General features: G+C 42.7%; 1 protein-coding gene across 2 annotated transcripts in view; it reads left to right on the top strand.

Moving 5' to 3' along the window:
- The window catches only part of wnt7bb (wingless-type MMTV integration site family, member 7Bb), a 30602-nt gene extending 15218 nt beyond the window's left edge, over window positions 1-15384 (top strand). For both annotated transcript variants that reach the window (XM_069685852.1, XM_069685851.1), the window contains exons 3-4: window positions 9731-10002; window positions 14184-15384. In XM_069685852.1, coding sequence (XP_069541953.1) covers window positions 9731-10002; window positions 14184-14663 — 752 coding nt within the window. In that variant the 3' untranslated portion in view covers window positions 14664-15384. The remainder of the gene's footprint in view (window positions 1-9730; window positions 10003-14183) is intronic.
- Window positions 15385-15612: the final 228 nt, after the last annotated feature.

Below are 15612 nucleotides of genomic sequence, written 5' to 3'. Positions count from 1 at the left end.
TGTTGATGAATTGACCGTATGTTAGCTAAATTATACATGGTACACTAGTGATGTAACGTATGTCAGTTAGGTATGTTAGTACTTATTTAAATCCTTATCCTAAACTGTGACTGTTTGCAACATTAACCTTATTCTAAAGGGCCAGTTCGCCGGTTTTCAACCTCATTCCTATTATCATATCCTGCTATTATGGGGAGCTAATTCCATTATGGTAGGGAAAAAAATGCAATTTCTCTTTGTGCCTTTGGAAGACGCTTTGCACTTCTTCAATGGGCCCTGGAAAACCTCTGCCAGACTACGTAAAAAGCGTCACCTGGCTGAGGCCAGGAAGCTTGCTAAACTATACTTCCTCAATCTAGGACGCCTGCCTCCGATGTCATGTCTCAAAGATTTTTTAGATGATCCACCGGTATATTCTCGTCGTATTTCAGATTCTTCTAGGCCATTGCCTGGAGCCAAAACGGTAGTATTTCACTGCAGCGTCTCTCGCTGGGCCGTTCCTTTCAGAGGGAGGGGCGCAATGCATGCTGGGTGTTGTAGGAATGTAGAATGGGCAAACCCACGAGCTGTTTGTACAACTTTCTCCACAGCTATGGCGCCAATTTCAAATATTGTTGCTTCTATCGTTTACAGAGAACACCACCTTTGATTGATAGTGGCTTTACAGGGGAGAATTGCTCCTTTAATGATTTTGACCTCGAAAGTCATAATATGCAAAACATTTGTCAGAAGGCTGTAGTTAGACAATCTAAACAGACGTTGCATGAAGGGTGTGTTCATGTCTGTATTTTCACATCCTCTTTTACAGTATCACCTCCCAACTAGTCCTTTCCTCCCTTATTCCACCCATGGAAGCCTCAGAGTGTGGTGAAGGAAGTGGGCGATCCACCTGCCAGGAGTGCAGGGCTGCAGGGGCCAAACCAGCGTCTAGTCAGATAACGGATGTCTAAGTCAGCAGGTTCATTGAAAACCACTTGTGTGGAAAGAGCTCCCGGACAGGCAGGCAGGTACTTGATCGGAAGCTGGAGATGCAGAACACCTCCGAGCTGAGCTCCCTCTCAGAGGAGGGGAAAGGTCACGGCAAACAGATATAACCAGACATAACTCAGCGCTGAGGTGGGTTTTTGTATCCCCAGCTCGAACTGTGTAGGAGGATATGTGCAAAAAGGATATGGTTGATACATGTTTTGGGGCTAGTCTTTTGGATTTGTTGAAGATTGGAGGTTTTGAAGGCTTCAAATGTTTGAGTAGCAGAGAAGAGATGCACTGGATTTGGGTCTGAAGCTGTTATTGTGTGAGTCATTCTTGTGCCACATCCTTAAATCAGAAAGATTAGTGATGGTCTTGTCTCTTATTTCAGACAGTTTGAATAGTTACCGAATTAAAGGCAATTATTTAGCATTTGGGATCACTTCACCAGATGGCGGTGGCTGTAGAGCCGTTTTCTGAGACAAACATCTGAGTCAAAGCAAATAAATACAAAGAATCAGCGGAAATAATACAATTTTAATTGGCAGCTGTAATAAATGAGCACGATCCTGAAGTAGATTTAAAATAGACATTTATTTGCTTTCCCCACATATCATTTCCCCTCTCAAACCCCGCACTACGAGCCTGTCATTGGAGGATAACAAAATACTTGCAGATTATAAATGCACTGGCCGGGCTCCTTCCCCTTCTCGGAATCAGTTGATGGTCATTTGTGGTGAAATCATATCCCCGCAGAATGCGAGTACAACATCACGGTCCAACCTAAGACTAATAATGAACGGACAAGAAAATCTATTCAAATGACCGTGTGGTTACATCCGAGCTTTGTTTCCTCATTTTGACAAACTTAACGTAAATGCAAGATGAAATATTAATTTCGACCAGCTGAACTTTTTCAACCGACGGCTTTTAAATCATGTGGTGATTCCGTCTTAAAAAAAAAAAGACGTTCAAGTTAAATATCAACTACAGGATAAACATTCTTTCCTTGGAAATAAATAAGTCAGCTGGATAATGTAACTGTAGCCACATACATTGTAAAGTCAATGATTTTTTATTGTTTAGAAAGGAAATTTGCGTCACATAATTTAAAGGCTATCATCATTAGGGAGGGAAGCCTCGCTTTGAAATGTTTGATGAAGAAGCAGAGTTTTAACCTGCTTGATGTATGAGCTTTGTCAGTTATTTATGAGTGTTTATGCCTAATAAAGACAGTAAAAAGCCATTTTTCAAAGCTGGGGTTTCTCAAGAACACAATTGGATACTTTGACACCGTTGAACTCTCCCAAACTACCATCAATCATCTCACTGCCGCCGAGGTTTTCCCCTTTGTTGGATTAGTTTCTCGTTGGTTGCAAACCCCAAAGGCGAATTGTGGTTATCAACTCAGAAATCTAATAATTCACCCACTTCTGTTATCCCAAATAGATAAAACACATTCGTCTTAATCATCATCTTCCCAAAAAGATAAAATATCTCTCGCGCGTTGTAGCGCTAAGCTAAAAGCGAAACTGCAGATTCACTCACAGCGCTTGATACCGTTTGGATAACAGTGTGGAAATGATGCGTGCTTTGTGTTATGGTGGAACGACGGTGGATAAAAGGCCTGTTTTACAGCCCATCACCATGTGGGTAGCTGTAATCCTCTCTGCCCTCCTCTCTGTGTGAGTCCAGAGAAAACAGAGCTCTCGTATATGTGTGTGTGTGTGTGTCCAAACGTGTAGGATCTTTCCCCTAACTTTATCTGATAGGGGATTCTGATGTGTTGTTGTTCTACAGTGTGTGGGCTGTGGTCATCACGGCTCAGTAAAGGTCATCTCTTACTCTTTTTCTCCCAATGTTCCGCCTCACTTCCCCTGCCCACAACATGTGTCGGTATCTAGGGTGGGGCCTCCCGTCCTACGCGGCCAAACAGTGCTATCATCGCCAGGCCCCCTTCGCTTGTTCATTCATCGGCTCTGTCTCTGTCTCAGACTGTGTGGGTGTGTCGGGAGCTGGGGTCCCTCTCCTCTCCTTTCCCTCACCCCTCTCTCTCTCCGTTTCTCCCTCCTGCCCACCCACCGTCTGTCTGCTGACGTGGCCCGGGGTCGTTCTGGGCCCTGGCCCTCAGGCCCCAAACGCTAGCCCCTCCCTCTCCCATCCATGCTGCGTTATCGGTGGGATCTGCGTCTGTCTGTGTCTGCCAGTGCCGCTAGACGCAGGAGGAAACAGGATGCGAGAGGATCAACTGTAATCTCACAGCGCGCTTTGTTCCACACAATCCCAGGCCGATCACTGTATTCTCTACACGCAGGGCCGCCACTGGACATTTACATGTGCCAACAATCACACCGCTACTGGCCCACGTAGGTGAGAGCGCACAGAGAGAGGGAGAGTTTGTGGTTTTGAGCCGGCAAAGAGACACTGGTAGGAGGGAGAAGATGTTAAGAGAGCGGGGGATGTATTTAAGGGTTTGGTGAATAACAACGAATATGGAAATGTTAGGTCTAGAGGTTTCTTTTGTAATGAGAGCAGAAACATGTCATCAGTGGCATATTTGACTCACTGATTATAGTGATGACGATAATGATAAGTTCAACGATATGATGTGGGATTGATATGTATCTCAGTAAATATGTTTCCATTGAAGATGAAAGAAAGTCGAATGGGATCGAAATTGAGGAAAATCCTCGACATTGTCCTCAAATGAACTCGATGATTACCGTGTGCGCCACACAGAGGCCTAGATTTTGAAGATCTGAGCAGGTGAGGTCCTGATTCGGTCTCATTATTAGGATGAAAGGGTGGGAGGAAGGATTTGTGCCTGTTTTAGCAAGTCTCGGTATTCACTCAAAAAGCTTTATCTCCACCTCGGGGAGATCAGGGAAGAGAAAGGATGCTTTTCAGATGTTTTCTGCCAGCCCAATTTTCTATGCCTGGGAGGCAGCTTACTTAGTATCTCAGCATTTAATACCAGCAACTTAAAACACCCTCATAATTGTTTTAGCTTTTCTGCTCAAAGCCTCCTTATTATATGAATCAAACCTTGGGACCCTACAGTGAGCGGCTGTGCCAAAGCGTGTCACTTCCCCGGCTCCATGATGTGAGTACACCGAGAATGTGGAGCCTAGTTCTGGTAAAACAATATTATTTTATTGTACAGGAACACGGCTGTGCTAATTCCTCAAGCTGCAAACCTCACGGACCACAACTTTGTCTATAATTTGCCGGGAGCATATGTTCATAGCAACGGTACATAAAGCGGAACGGAAAACAGTAGTAGAGAGCGCATTAGTCAGTTCAGTGATTGGTATACAAAGCGAGGGGTTTTCCTCCAACTTTCTTCCCCTTTTCATGGGGCCCTGGAGTCACAGTTCCAGCGCCAGCACGGCATCGGTTAGAGCTTGTTTTCAGTGTTTTGGGTGTCATTTTTAGACGTGCAGTGCGGGTAACAATGCAGTGTGCATGAATTTGTACGTTTAAATAACCTAAGATTGTATCAGATTTGTGTTTGCTTCTCTGTTCTGCAGACGTCCTTGGTGGTTGGTTCATATTTTGAAGTTATCTTGCTGTATAAAGTTTTGTTTTTGCTTTTACGGGAGTATATGGACTTCCTTGGCTTTTTTGGGGAAGGGAAGTGCAGCAAGGAAGAGAGAGTAGGGGGAAACCCTCAACAGGATTTAGTTAAAAGTATTTTAACCTACATGCAGCACCCAAAAGAGTGAACTTAATTACACTGATCATCCCCCTTTCACCTTCCAAATACATCGGAAGATTAGGGAAAGTAGCAGGTGAGCTTTAGGGAAAATAACTTTCCTGACCTGTTCATAACATACTGTCACCACAAGTGTAAAGACTCCTGGCCACCAGCAGGTGACACTTTCCCCTTTGTTCACGGTAGGGCCATTTACCCCCTGACAGGATGTTCTTGCGCTTAATGGATATGAAGCCCAAAAACTCCAGAGTATCGTTGTTTAGTTGAGATGTAATTCTTATGCAATCCAATCCTCCTCTGTCCCCGGGGTGTGAGTGCATGTCCGGGGATGAGGGGGCCTTTAAAAAGCTTTCCCCTTCACTGCTCCACCGACAGGCTCGTCTTGCGTAGAGAGGGCCATTCATCTGCACTGCTGGGCTCTGCCGGTCTGTGTGTGTTTGTGCATGTGTGTGTTTTCCTCTTGCTTGGCCAGACCCCGGCTGGTATTCCAGCCTAAACTACTTCTCTCCGGCCCCTTTTCATCTGCTGAATTTCATATCTTTTTACTTACCATTATTATAGCTGTTATTGCTGAAATAAGCCGCCTTACAGCTGTCTCTCTGTCGGCCTCTCCATCTATCCTACTGTCTCGGCCCAGACGGTTGCTGCAGATGGCTGTCCACCATTGAGCCTTGCTCTTCTCGAGGTTTCAGCCTGTTAAATAGTTTCTGTTAATTGGTGGATTAATGTTGGGTCTCTGTAAATAATATAAAGTAGAGTCCAGTCTAGACCTGCCCTTTTTGTAAGGTGTCATGAGATATCTTTAGTTTGATTTGGCGCAATATAAATACAAATTGAAAGTAAGGTTTAAAATGTAGTACAGTGCGATTTGTTTTGGACAGAGCAGCGGATTCCACAGCTCCTTATCCAAGTTCCTTGAGTACATCTTTTCCCTTCCCTTGCTTGTCAGCAGCATAGCCTAACCATGGCCTTGGGTGGTGAAGAAAGCAAGGCTTGTTGAGGTCAGCGGCCATGTTACAACATCAGCTATAGCCTACACTACATCAGCGCGGCCTGTATAGTGTCGTCGGTTGTAAATCTCCTGTGCTGTGTCATGTGAAATTTGTCTAGTGGTGTGCCTGCCTCCGGCTCTAAACACAGATTGCCGTCTTAGCGGCGAGCCACTACATCCAGAGATTTCTTTTTGTGTCCCAGCTTTCGGCAGATGGTCAAAAGACACGCCGGGCGCTGCAGCAGGGGACGGTGTCCAAAGTGGTGTGGTCACTGCATGTGAAGGCCAAGGCATCCTGAGTCAGGAGCCTGCAAAACATCTCTGGTGTAAGCGTCTGACGCAGGGATACAACAGGATATTTTGTGCCTGTTTTTCTCTTGTACCTGTTCCGAGTGAAGCCAGGGCGATCTTCTTCCTCCTACTTTTTTGGATCGTGTAGCAGACACTTGCCACTAAACTCCATTAGACATCTGGTTTAATATTCCCCCATTCTTCTCTCCTGGATGTTTCCAAGTTCATTGAGGTTTTTCTGGTCACTCCAATTTTCCACTGGCAGCTAGCGAGGCTATCCCAGGGTGGTTCCTCCTGGAGGGCTGTCAGGACTCTGGGGCCAGCCTCTGCAGGGCTTTCTGCTGCTGTTATGGGTGCTTTTTCCCCTCCGCATTTCATCAACTGCATGGCTGTTAAAGCAAAGCAGGGCTTTCCTTTCCTGAGGGAACGGGAGTAAAATGATGTTCCATGCACAGCTTGCCACACACGACAACAGAGCATTGTTGTTAAAATGTGAAGTTTCCTGGTTGTGGTTATATCCGTGTATTTGTTTTGTTCGGTGCACTGAACGTTTGGGTCTTTGAATTCTGCCCATAAATTAATGTTCTATTCGTCATGTATTTTACAAAGCTACGGTTTAAGCAGAACTGTACTCATGGAGTAAATTTTCCTTCTATGCGTTTTTGATTTAAAGAATCGTCTCATATTATTCGATTTGGATTGAAAGGGCCGGAGGGACATTGAATGCTCCATACACAGCTTATTTAGGTGCTAAAAATCTGATTTCCGATGTCTTCTTTGGTTCATTGCACAAAGAAAAAAGAGGGTCCTGATGGCCACTGTTCCATGGCTTGTGTAATTGGCTTCCATCATGGCCAGGCGAAGCCTTGGCAGTGCCAGACCCACCAGGGGGTGACAACCAGTACAAGCCCCATCATCATCATTTTCCCCATGAGCAGCACAACTCAATGGGCCCAGAAATGGGCATGCATCTATGGCCCAGGGAACCACCCTTTCTCTGGAAACTGCCTTTATCCTGTTTTAAACATTACACTGACGCTCTGTTTGTGCGTCTAAGTGCAAATGTGTTTTTAACTGTGTGTATGTGTGTGAGGGTGGAGGGGAGTGTGAGTGTGTTGTGTATTTTTATTATGTGGCAGGTCATGTGTCCATTTGTATGCGTGTGAATGCACAGACATCACGGTTGTGCGCCTACATGTGTGAGATGGGGGCAGCAGAATGTTACCACAAGCTGGTGGGGCACAGCTCTGCTGCTAACCAAAGAAGCAAGTGGTTGTGAGTCAGTCCCCAACGGGCAAACCTGTGGCCGTGGTATTAACTCTGCAGCACCAGTGCCAAGATAGGAAATTAACAGTGGCTTTGGGTGAAAACGTCTCCGAGAGTTCAGAAGGAAATGCCCTTGAGACGAGAATAAAAGGTGCAAAAACTCCCTCTGAGGTAAGAAGAGGAAATGAAATAAAAAAAACAGCTGCAATTGACCACATAGAAGGAGTTTATTCAGAAGTACTTGATGCAAAGTACTTTTTAAATGTTAAGCAAAAAGCTCCAGAAAAACAGTCAGTAGGCAAATACAAACCCCAACAGTTACTATTCTGTTATGCAAGTCATGCCTAGGCTAGACTCCAGCTGAAACTTGCAGCCTTGGCTGTCTGTGAGTGCACTGTCTGGCCCTGTTAAAAAAGGTAAAATAAGCAAAGATTTTACATCCAATAACTTTTAAATTTGTTAAAAGTTTATTTTGTCAGGCAAAATGACAGACCATACTGTATTCTGGTGTTTTGTTTCCCTATAATTTTCACTGTAGTGTTGTACTTTCCTGCCTGAGATGTAAACATTCCCTCCGTTTGCTCATTTTAGCAAATGATTTCTGTTTTTGTGGACTCGACTGTAGGTGTGTCTAAACTGTAGCAGCACGCTCTTGCACACAGAGGGTTTTGTTGTTGAAACATTCTGTAAACCTGCCACATCTGACACATCAGATGAAAAACAAAACACAGTGGAATATGATTTAAGTGGTTAGAACATAGTTCACCAATAAGTCAACATAAATTAAGAAAAAATATAATTATAAATTGGCCTCTAAGGAATTCTAACCTCAGATTGTCCTATATATCCTTCACTTGTCCTCTGAAGCGTGCAGTTGCATCTGGTCACATTTCCAGAACACTAGAGTCGTTGTTTACACGAGCAGTAATACAGTGAACTTGATCTGAACAAGCTTTGCTGTTTCTCCGAAAGCCATCAAAGAAATGATACATTATGAAGAAACTTTTGGCTCTCTGAAGTGCAAAAAAAGAAAGAAAGCATTTTACCTAGAGAAATTGCATCTGAGTACATTACACAACATACATCAAAAGACTTGCAAAACATTCCTCAGTGCTCTGTGGTTAGCCTCGTTTCTTGCTGCTCGGCCCCTTCCAGATTACTGCCAGTTGAAGGGAGACCAGAGTTGTAATAGCCCACAGTCTGTTTTAGAGCAGGGGAGGCTTTTTAAGCCAGCCCTCTGCAGCCATTAGGAGGGTAGGAGATGACTGAGATATTTAGGAGGAGAAAGGAAGGGGATGGCAGAGTATCATAGTCATTTGGCTCTCTTTTACCTTAAATACATTATTAAAGAACAGTTATTTGATAGCATGATTAAAAAAATATATCAACAACAATCTTTTAAGTGATTTATTGAGGAGGAATGTAAAACATTTGCAGGTTTCACCCTCTTAAATGTGACGATTTGCATGTTTTTGGTCATTTTTTAAATAATTCTAAATTGTAAAAGTTTGCGTCCCAGTTTTGGATTTTTACTTTTGGTCAAAAATGTGATAACTTCAAATGACATGTGTTCATAATTTCAAACAAAAGTAAAAGTATATTGTTTCAGAGCCTTGAAACTAACCATTATTTTTGCTTGAATTTTGTCACCTGAGTCGGTATAGAAAATATCATAATCCTTCAGTTTTAGGGGTTACATGGTGACATGAAAGCGAGGACACCACATACATTAAATTCTTAAGATTTAGCAGTACTTGATTTATACCACACAGCACAGGTAACAAATCTCTTCTGTTCAGCAGATGACTGCTTACCTTGAGCAGTCTTGGTCCCCTCCGGCTCCCTGAGCGTCTCTTTCTTGTCAGTGAGTAGTGCGAGTGAGGCAGCGAGACCTGCAGACCCCAGCTGTTTGCAGTGTGGGCAGCAGTACAAGGTGCTCCTGTAGAGGAATTCAGCACTTTGGACAGCACCTAGACCGGCTCTCCCCACACTGACATTCCAACACTGCACTCTTGCAGGCTGGGCCAGAGGACATTGCGGTCTGAAATGTGACCACATTTCTAGCAAGGTGCAGGAGGGAAGCTGTCCCGGAGAGGGAAGGAAAAATACGTAGCTTATCAAGGGGAAGTAGGTGACGTGGAATTTCCGGGCCTTTCTTTTAAAATCAAGGTTGAAAATCTGTTGCATCTCATGATGAGAGCGAAGTGAAAAATTGCTGTGCAGACATTGACAAGTTAGCATTTAGCGTTAGCCCAAATAAGAACATGTAGGAAAGATATTTAGGTTTAAGGTTCTCAAAACAAAGGATAGTTTTTCTTCGACTGAATATTTAGATACGTCTTAAATGCTTGTGTTGCGTGCTTAATTAGTACTGTGTAAGTCATAAGCTCTAGTAAAAGCGAAACAACAGCTTTGGAGTGCCAGTTATCCAGAAAAGACAGCCAATATCTCATCTCACGTCAAGATTTCTAAAGAAATATCTCTTTTACTTCTTCCAGGCAGTCGGGAAGCAGCGTTCACCTACGCGATCACAGCAGCAGGGGTGGCCCACGCTATCACAGCAGCGTGCAGCCAGGGCAACCTGAGCCAGTGCGGCTGCGACCGGGAGAAGCAGGGTTACTACAATCAGGAGGAAGGCTGGAAGTGGGGAGGCTGCTCGGCTGACATCAAGTATGGAATCGAGTTCTCTCGACGCTTCGTGGATGCCCGTGAGATTAAAAAGACGCCACGTCGCCTGATGAACTTACACAACAACGAGGCAGGGAGAAAGGTAAAGAGGTTTTTCTGTGTGCTTGGTTATTTTGCCTCAAGCAGTGATTTATAGAGAACAGAAATGAAGCAACAAAAAATGACCCGATTTAAAGGATTTTGTAGTTTTAGATTATTCCTGTCATAGTAACACTGCAAAACTTATTTGGAAACCCATTAGGTATTAACATCCATCACAGTTTACAGACTGATTTTTTTTGTTTAAATTTGACCTACATACATACTAATTATTACCAAAATGTTGGGTTCACTGACTGTTTTCAGCTCCTGTTAAACTTTGTTTACAACTTGTCAGATATCAGTAAATAGATGTGTACAATGTTAGCATACACTATAGAATCGTTGTAATTAACAGCCTTTTTTCAACAGAAATAAACTTTAAAAAGTTAATAATAATTGCAACTACTGTAGTAGCTGGGATTACCCAATCATTAGATACATGGAGAGTGAATCAACTACACTACTACTGCACGCACGTCATAGGAAACCCATGTCCTTCAAAATAAAAGCACAGCACAGACTTTTTGCCACAGCTTTCTTATTTTCAAGCACACATCCACTTTTGGGTCCCAACCCGCCAGTTGAGAACCATGGCTTTAGATGACATGAAAAAATCTTCCGCTACATTCACAAAACATTTTATGGCTCGATACTTGACAAACACCATGTGTTAATACATGGATGCATAGATGCGTGTGTTAACGTTTCCTTTGCAGTAGAGCAAACAGTCCCAGATAAAAAGTCATGTGACAAAGGACATTGAATGACCAAGTTGCAAAGCTTTCCTTTCAGCAGCTTGTTTTACTTCAGCCCATTATCGACATTTCTGTCCATTCTGAGAGGCCGCCTCTTATTTGTCATCCCAGGACAGTCATGGAGGAAAGTGTGAGAGGTTAATACAAAAGAAAAGATGATGTTATGTTGACAAATGGATCTGATTAATAACTTCAGCTTTATTGTGTCTACTGGGAAAATGGGGCTTTGCCATTGGTTGCCAGATGGAGGACTGCCACGTCCTCTTTCCATTTCCTAGAATAATGGAATTATGAAGTGTAAATTCAGGAACAGGATATTATTGCAGTTCTCTGCACAATACCAAAACATGTCAATGCCATTTGACTGCATCTATTCAGGGTGGGAAAGCAGGGTGACAATGTGGGTGTTAACACAGCAGACTGATAGGGTCTGTGCTGCATGCCAGGGTGCTGGCATGTTCAACTCCCAGGGTTGGAGTTGGCACTGTTGCTGTTTTAACTCTGGGGCTTAAAGATGGAAGTGCAAAGGTCAGACTTTTCTTTTTTAGAATTGAAGACCAAAATTGGACTAAAGTCGAATTGTTCAAAACAACTTGGTTGATATAACTGTTGCCTTGTTTATGTGATTTATCCTTGCATTTGTTCAAGGATGGCCAATTTCGCTAACTGTTAATTGTTGTAGCTAAACTGCGACCATGCACAAGTTATTGTTTTCATGCATCCTTGGCTAGCCTGACATTGCCAGATCAAATGGTACATTAATTTTTGCCTGGAATCAGTTTTCCAAGGAGGCATTATCCAAATTGCCACTGGACTAAAACCAATTAGAGCAACACATTGGAAATGTATTAGTAAGCTGCTTGGCTAGGTAGCACATTCCAACATTAGTTTCATGGCTTCTAGTTCATCATAATACCCTGAGTATTATGATGAACTAGAAGCCATTTGGCATGACATGATTTAGTAGCCACCACCTACCAATTGTGCAGAATGTAAACTACTGTCCATTTTGTTTAGTTCTAACACAAAGGTGGTTTCAGAATGTTCCACATGAATGGCAGCCATCTTGGTTGTTTACAACATGCCTCAACAGTGCTCCTCTGTACAGTCATCATAGCAAACCCGCCCAATTCGAGATGAATGGTTGTGATTGGAACGACCTGATTCAGGTTGCATGAAAATCTAGATAGAGACCAGATGCATCTGACAGAGGAGAATAAAAACATAGGCTACCAGATTCGTCTGATGCCAAGCAAGTTTTTGGCTGTTACCAAGCAGCCTCTGGAGCCTTACTTACGTCATGACCGAGTTCAGATGGTGATTTAAGGGTGTTTAGGGAAACCTAAACAGACTGCCCTACTTATATATATCTGATATGTGATAAAAGCAACAGAATCATATCTGGACAGGAGACAAGAGAAAAGTAATGACACATAAATAGTGCCTTTGTTTGATGATTTAGAAATCTTCATTTATGTTCTTTTTAGAACTTGAATAGACTTTGTTTGTTTCTCCTGTTTACTGCAGACGACGCCTTATTCTTAAATCATGTGCCAGCAAGTGTCATTAAATTTGGAATAGAAGTCAAGGCGAATGAGCTAAAAGCAGTGATCGTCATTCTGATAAGTGAGGTGGTCGTGCTGCCAATGTGACTTTGTTTGTTTTGTTTTCTAATGGCTGATAAGAAGCATCAGTGAAATAGAAAAATATTATTACATTCAATTTTATGACTAAATAAAATGTGAAAGAACACAGAGTTAATCATCGGATCTCTTTCATGTTGCGTCGAGGCTGTGTTTGACGAGTGATCTTTGGATGGGAAGCCGGTCATATTGAAGTAATTAGTAACATATCAGAGGCTTTGATCGACAGAGTTTAAGTAAATGTTTCCATGCATCTGTCAGACTCCTTATGCCAGGAATTCCTTGTGGTTTTTGTGCTATACATTTTTGGAAATCCTCAATCTGAATCAACATCCGAGGCGAGATTGACAGTTGGCCCCAACTTTTATAAAGTCGAGGGAGCTCAGATTTTTTCAATCAAATGTCCTTAAATCAGGAAACTAGGTCCACATGAGTCCATGGACGAGACAGATAGAGATATTGAACAGCTCTTTTTGTTAAGCGTCTGATAGAAATGATGACTTGTGCCGTTGGGGAGGCGAGGTGCCAGGAAAAAGCTCAACTGGAAAAATGCCCTGCCAACCAAACTTGCGTCTTAAACAACAATGACACATGCTTCTTTCACGGAAGTCTTGGGTTCTTCTGGTTAAAGCAGTCATGTCAGGACTATTACAGAAGTGTTAATATGACCCATTCAAACTCCACCCACTTTTTCTTCTGTTCTTTTGCCTTTGAGTGCACTTCAGCCAAAAATGAAGAGGGAACTGTTTTTATTTCTCTTTTAGTCCCACGGGGCAGACGGCTGACACTTTAATGCACAATATTTCCCATATGTGCCAGAGTTAGGCAGCAAAGAGACGACGTCCTGCCCTGTGTACCATATGTTGTAGATGACCTCAAAGGCAAATTAAATCCAAGTCTGAGTAAGGGTAAAACCTACAAAAAAAAAAGCTTCATTATTGCGTTAAAAATGACTCTTTGACTAAAAGCATCTGAATCTACAACTGTGATCTACTCAAGCATGAGGCAACATTACTTTATTCTGTTTATCAAAATAGTGTTTAAGCAGTCAAATAAACTTCAAGTCCAGCTGCAAACGATTAATCGAATTTGTCTTTGTTTTGTACTGCATGTGCAACACATTTAATGACACAATAATCCAGATTCAAATTATCCAAGATGATTGATAGCTGCATGATATCCATGTTTGTTTTTCTGTCTTTGATGTGGTGTAACAGAGGTAGAAAAAAAATAACAGGATGGAATATTACCAGGAAGTCTATTTTTTCCTTTAATCAGGACGTGCAACTGCCTGCCCTCCATGACCGTAAAATTCAGATATGCTTTTCCTCTTCAAAGAGATTTGTCACTCTGCACTCAAACCAGAGTGCCAATTTCTGAAAGTCAAACTTAAGTATCTGTGGAATAACTGCACTGAATTTGAAGGATAGGTCATCAGCACAATCACCATTTACCAGTGGCAATGTTCCAGATAGGACATGTCTGATTGCCAAGATAGTTTTTACAAATAAATTCCATGTTAAGTGTCCATTTCACTTGAACAGTATATCCGTCAATGTTTATGGCATCTGAATATTAAAAATAAAGCTGGTCTTCAAAAGTTCCTCCAATACAAGGATGGACGTCACTGGTTTGGTGCATGTTCTTACTTGGATCTGCAGATTTAAAATATGAACAGTGTCCTTAATCAGAGACCTATGTCCATTTATCAGTTGGGGTGGGAAATGTAATTTCTATATTGGCTGCATTTCTACAACTGTTTTTTTTTCTCCATTTATTTCCAGGTACTAGAAGAAAGGATGAAGCTAGAGTGCAAGTGCCACGGCGTCTCAGGCTCCTGCACCACCAAGACCTGTTGGACTACACTTCCCAAATTCCGTGAGATTGGCTACGTACTCAAAGACAAGTACAACGAAGCAGTGCACGTAGAGGTAGTCCGGGCTAGCCGACTGCGCCAGCCCACTCACCTTAAGGTGAAGCAGACTCAGGGCTACCGCAAGCCCATGGAGACAGACCTCGTCTACATCGAGAGGTCGCCCAACTACTGCGAGGAAGACGCAGCCACGGGGAGCGTGGGCACCCAGGGACGCCTGTGCAACCGCACCTCGCCACATACAGACGGCTGTGACCTTATGTGCTGCGGGCGAGGCTACAATACACACCAGTACACCAAAGTGTGGCAGTGCAATTGTAAGTTCCAATGGTGCTGCTTCGTCAAGTGCAACACATGCAGTGAGAGGACGGAGGTGTTTACCTGCAAATAAGGACGCCAGGAAGTGAGGCGCCAAGGACTAGCTGAATGAGGAAGACTCAAGCGAGGGAGATAATAGTGTGACCTGGACCAGTGAACGATTTCAAAATAAAAGAATGGAATTTACACTATCAGCTCTTCATGGCATCGTTTTGCACAGCAGAATCTATCTAATTTCTTTTCAGAAAATAAATGCTAAATATCAGTAGGTAATACCCCAGAACTTTACTGTCACATATAGATTGTGCTCATGTACTGATGTATCCACAGTGAAGTTGGGACTACAGATAATGAATGAAGCCCTTGGTGGGAACTGTGCTTTGCACTCTTGGATTTGTAACTTCAAGTTCTCAAGAGACTCATGCATGGAGAGGAAAAGCAGTACCCTGGGAGTTGGTCAAATGACAGCAGCTGATGAGGTTGTGACTGGGAGAGGTTTGTCAAGTCTTTGGTTGAAAACTTTTAAGGGTTTTATCGTATTTTGACTAAAGTGAATCTCAACATAAATGACCCCAAGATTGGCTGGGGCTCACGTTGGATGTTTGTAGAAGTGAAGAACATTTTGTAATATTGGTGCGTTGGGGTGCGCCAAAACCTGAGTGGAGAACTCTGTTAAACCCTCTGCTGCCAACTGGAATATGGTGGAGTATGTTAGTTTTCCAGTCACACTGGAACTGTCTGTTCTGAACACTGAAAATAAATTGTTTATTTATGTTATAGTATCTTAAAACGAAGCACTAACGGGTAGAGATGTCTTTTTTTGTACTAAGTGTAAAGAAAAATACTTTTTAGAAACTCTGACTGAAAATGTGTGTCTATTTGAAAATGACTCCCCAATCCCTAAAACACCTCATCTTTTCTTAAAAAGAAAAAAAGGCTTCTATGCTACTGGTGTGTTGACGACAAAATACATAATTACAGTGTGTTTCACATTAAAACACCTTGGTTCTACTTCACTGTAG

This window comes from Semicossyphus pulcher, unplaced genomic scaffold (assembly GCF_022749685.1).
Source record: "Semicossyphus pulcher isolate SPU_LCO1_2020_fin unplaced genomic scaffold, fSemPul1.0.p SCAF_8, whole genome shotgun sequence".
Taxonomy (NCBI): Eukaryota; Metazoa; Chordata; class Actinopteri; order Labriformes; family Labridae; genus Semicossyphus; species Semicossyphus pulcher.
This window is presented reverse-complemented; position numbering and strand designations above follow the sequence as displayed.